General features: G+C 38.1%; 1 protein-coding gene across 1 annotated transcript; it reads right to left on the reverse strand.

The window, feature by feature from the left end:
* Window positions 1-395: 395 nt before the first annotated feature.
* Window positions 396-1,088, reverse strand: LOC107849110. The gene has a single exon (XM_016693762.2). The coding sequence runs from the start codon at window positions 1,086-1,088 to the stop codon at window positions 396-398; it is 693 nt and encodes a 230-aa protein (XP_016549248.2).
* Between the last annotated feature and the right edge of the window lie 2,159 nt (window positions 1,089-3,247).

Genomic DNA, 3,247 nt, shown 5'->3' on the forward strand with positions numbered 1-3,247 from the left:
TAGCGAACCCCATGGGATCTCGATTGCAATAACTAAGAGAAGTTTTGCTCCCCTATTTTTAATTTCTCAGCCCATAAATCAATTTCACCATATTTTTACTTTACCTAAAATCATTCAAATGAACCCTTTCAGGGCACCTCATTTTCATGGATTAATATAAACAACAAAATATACTCTAAAAATCAATGTTTAAAGGATACGGGCCACTTTCGTGGCATGATGGGTTGCCTTCCATCCATCGCCTAATTTAACATCGCGGCACGATGTTCTTCAATATTTAGGTTGGATCCTTGAGTGATCCAATACCCATCTCTATGTCCATTACATTAATAATGTATACCACTTCTAGTTTCATTGGTTGTTTTTCGGTCTTACAGACCCGAAAGTATAGTTTATCATTTGGCACTTGGAATTTCATCTCCCTTGCTCCATGATGCTAGGAAGGGTCTCTCAAGATTAATAGTTAGATCTTGGTAGATTTCACAATCAAGTACAACAAAGTCTGTCGGAAGAATGAAACCATCGACCTTAACCACAACATCAAACAAGACTCTAAAAGGTCTTTTAATAGAGTGATCTTCCATGAAGAGCCTCATGATTGTGGGAGTAGAGGTACCCAAACAAAACCTTTTATATATTGCATATGGTATCAAATTTATGCTTGCACCAAGGTCACACAATGCTTTCTCAAATTTGTGTGTCCCAATGGTGCAAGGGAATGTAAATTCCCCTAGCCCATCATTCTTTTCTGCCATAGCACTAATCATGATAGGTCTACAACCATGGTTTACTTCAATGGTCTCACCATCTACAAGGTGCTTCTTGGACATCAATTTCTTTATTAGCTTATCATGTCCCATAATTTCTTGAATAGCTTCTAGCAATAGGGTATTGATTGAAAGATTCCTAAGCTTAGTGATGGGCTTCTTGAGTTTGACATTCTCCTTTTTTTTCTTAAGTTTTTGTGGGAATGTAGGAGGGATTTTCAATGGAGACAAGAGGTCACATTGCAGTTCATTTTTCTTTTGGTCATCACCCTCAACTACTTTAGGAGCTCCCTCCTCATCAACCATCTCTTTAATTGTCATTGGTTCTTCATCATCCCCTTCTTGAGACTTTTGAGTTTCATTGTCTTACTTACCCATAAGCTTTTTCTTTTTGTTTATTTGATCATAAAGAGACTTTTCTTTGATCTCAACCTCTTGTGCACCAATTTCTTTACTTTTTTAGGTGACAATTTCTATGACACTAGCATTGTTTTCTATGACACTAGCATTGTTTTTTAAATTTGCCACTGTATCACTTTGGAGGCCGCCTTCAGGCATAGCATTAAGTGCGGTTGAGATTTGGCCAATTTGGGTGTCCAAGTTTTTTATTGAGTCAAAATTTGATATAAACATTTGGTTGATTTGAGAAAAGCCCATTTTAATTTTTGGACTATCTTATCCGTTCCTTCTAGTCTCATTAAGATTCTACCAAACACTTTCGCAGTTTTGAACTTTTTAGGATCCACGGGATTTGACTCCTTGCTCTTCACTCGGTCATGGGGCGCATATATATATCATACTCTATTTTCTTTTCCCTCCAATCATGATCTCTATATCTATCATGCCATTCCCTTTCCATATCATAGTCGTTCCAACCTTAGTTTCCACCTTGCCTTTGGTAGGTCGGGCGGGAAACCCCTGGATAGTTTTCCAAGTATCGTATTTCTTTATCAAGGACCTTGACTTACCCTCATCATACCCTTTAGAGAGTACAACATTGACTGCTTTTTAAGGTGCACCTATCACTTATCCCTTTTTTCATCTTTCTTTCTTTACTCTTTGTTCACAATCGAGGTAGGGGGAGAACCCGTGGATACCTTGGTATCCAAGGTATGCCACCACCTATTTTTCTTTGTGATTTACTCAAGAAAAGTCAAAGCCACTCCATATGACAATCCCACAATTGACCCAAATTTTTTATCACGATTTTTTTGAGTTAGTCCAACGCCCTATAGAATATTTGGAGGATTATTTTTTCTTGCACTTCGTGGTTAGGGCATTTCAAAATATTTTCATTAAATATCTCCCATAGTTCATAGATAGGATCCCCATTTAAGTGACAAAAATTTATGATATTGTCTGGCAATTACAACATCTTTGAAGGTGGGAAATATTATCTAAGAAAGCATCGGTAAGTCCTACCCACGATGTAAAGGACCCGGCAGGTAAAGAACTCTACCAAAACACCACTTTACCCATTGGAGAGAATGTGAAGAGGCATAAACCTATCGACTCTTTTGGATATTAGCAATGTCAAATAAGGCACACACCTTAACAAAGTTCTTCAAATATAGATTTGGGTCTTCATGAGCTTGACCCCTGAAGAAACCTTTCAATTAAAGCATGTGTATCATTACACTCATTACATGGAATACCCCATTCCATTGATTCGATGGGATGCTGATGGGACTAGCACGCCCTGCACCATGGAGTTGGTCCTTATCATTAAGGGGATCATTAAAGGTCCTGATATTGCTTCCATGTTCACTCATTGTGTCGTGAACACTATTAAACTCACCTTTAAAAGTAACAAAAATAACAAGCTATGTAAATGACACGACCTGAACAAGTTCTTTTTCGTAATAGGCATCAGAAGATAACCAGGATCAGGGATCACCCCCGTTACTGAACCCATCAGAACATATAACAAGATAGCATTATTGTATAATCCAAGACTCTGGGATAGGTCTATATACGTGACCACCCAAATGAGTCCAACTGTATGATACCCAACCAATAACCAATGCCAACCAAGAAATAATCCAAACCATACCCATATGAGTTCCAGAATAATTATATGTAATCCAAAATAAAAAAGGATGGAAAAAAGAGAAATTTAGTCCTACTGTTATCAGGCCCAATACCAACGACAATAGCAAGGCTGACACCAATACCGATCCCTCCCATACCAACCCATAGTAGTTCCACAAAATCCTCAAACCAAAAGAATACCAAAATCCAGTTGGGATATGTCCCCAATCATAGCTAAAACCAATATTCATAAATAAAGCAAAGTATGAAATAACATCTATGGAATGTAGACTTTCGAAAAGATGGAAGCTCACCACTTTAATAGCTAATCTCAAAGTTCGATCTCTAAGAAGAAGGGGTAGATGGACCGGTTCCTACATCGCGTGGGATACAACCACCCGAAGATGGGTTAGCCGGTCAATGCTAGCATGAATTCAGGATACAGATAA

This window comes from Capsicum annuum, chromosome 12 (genome assembly GCF_002878395.1).
Source record: "Capsicum annuum cultivar UCD-10X-F1 chromosome 12, UCD10Xv1.1, whole genome shotgun sequence".
Lineage (NCBI taxonomy): Eukaryota > Viridiplantae > Streptophyta > Magnoliopsida > Solanales > Solanaceae > Capsicum > Capsicum annuum.

Excerpts from the sequence above, each read along its gene's own strand:
- LOC107849110 (XM_016693762.2), bottom strand. The coding sequence starts at position 1,088 with ATGACAATTAAAGAGATGGTTGATGAGGAGGGAGCTCCTAAAGTAGTT.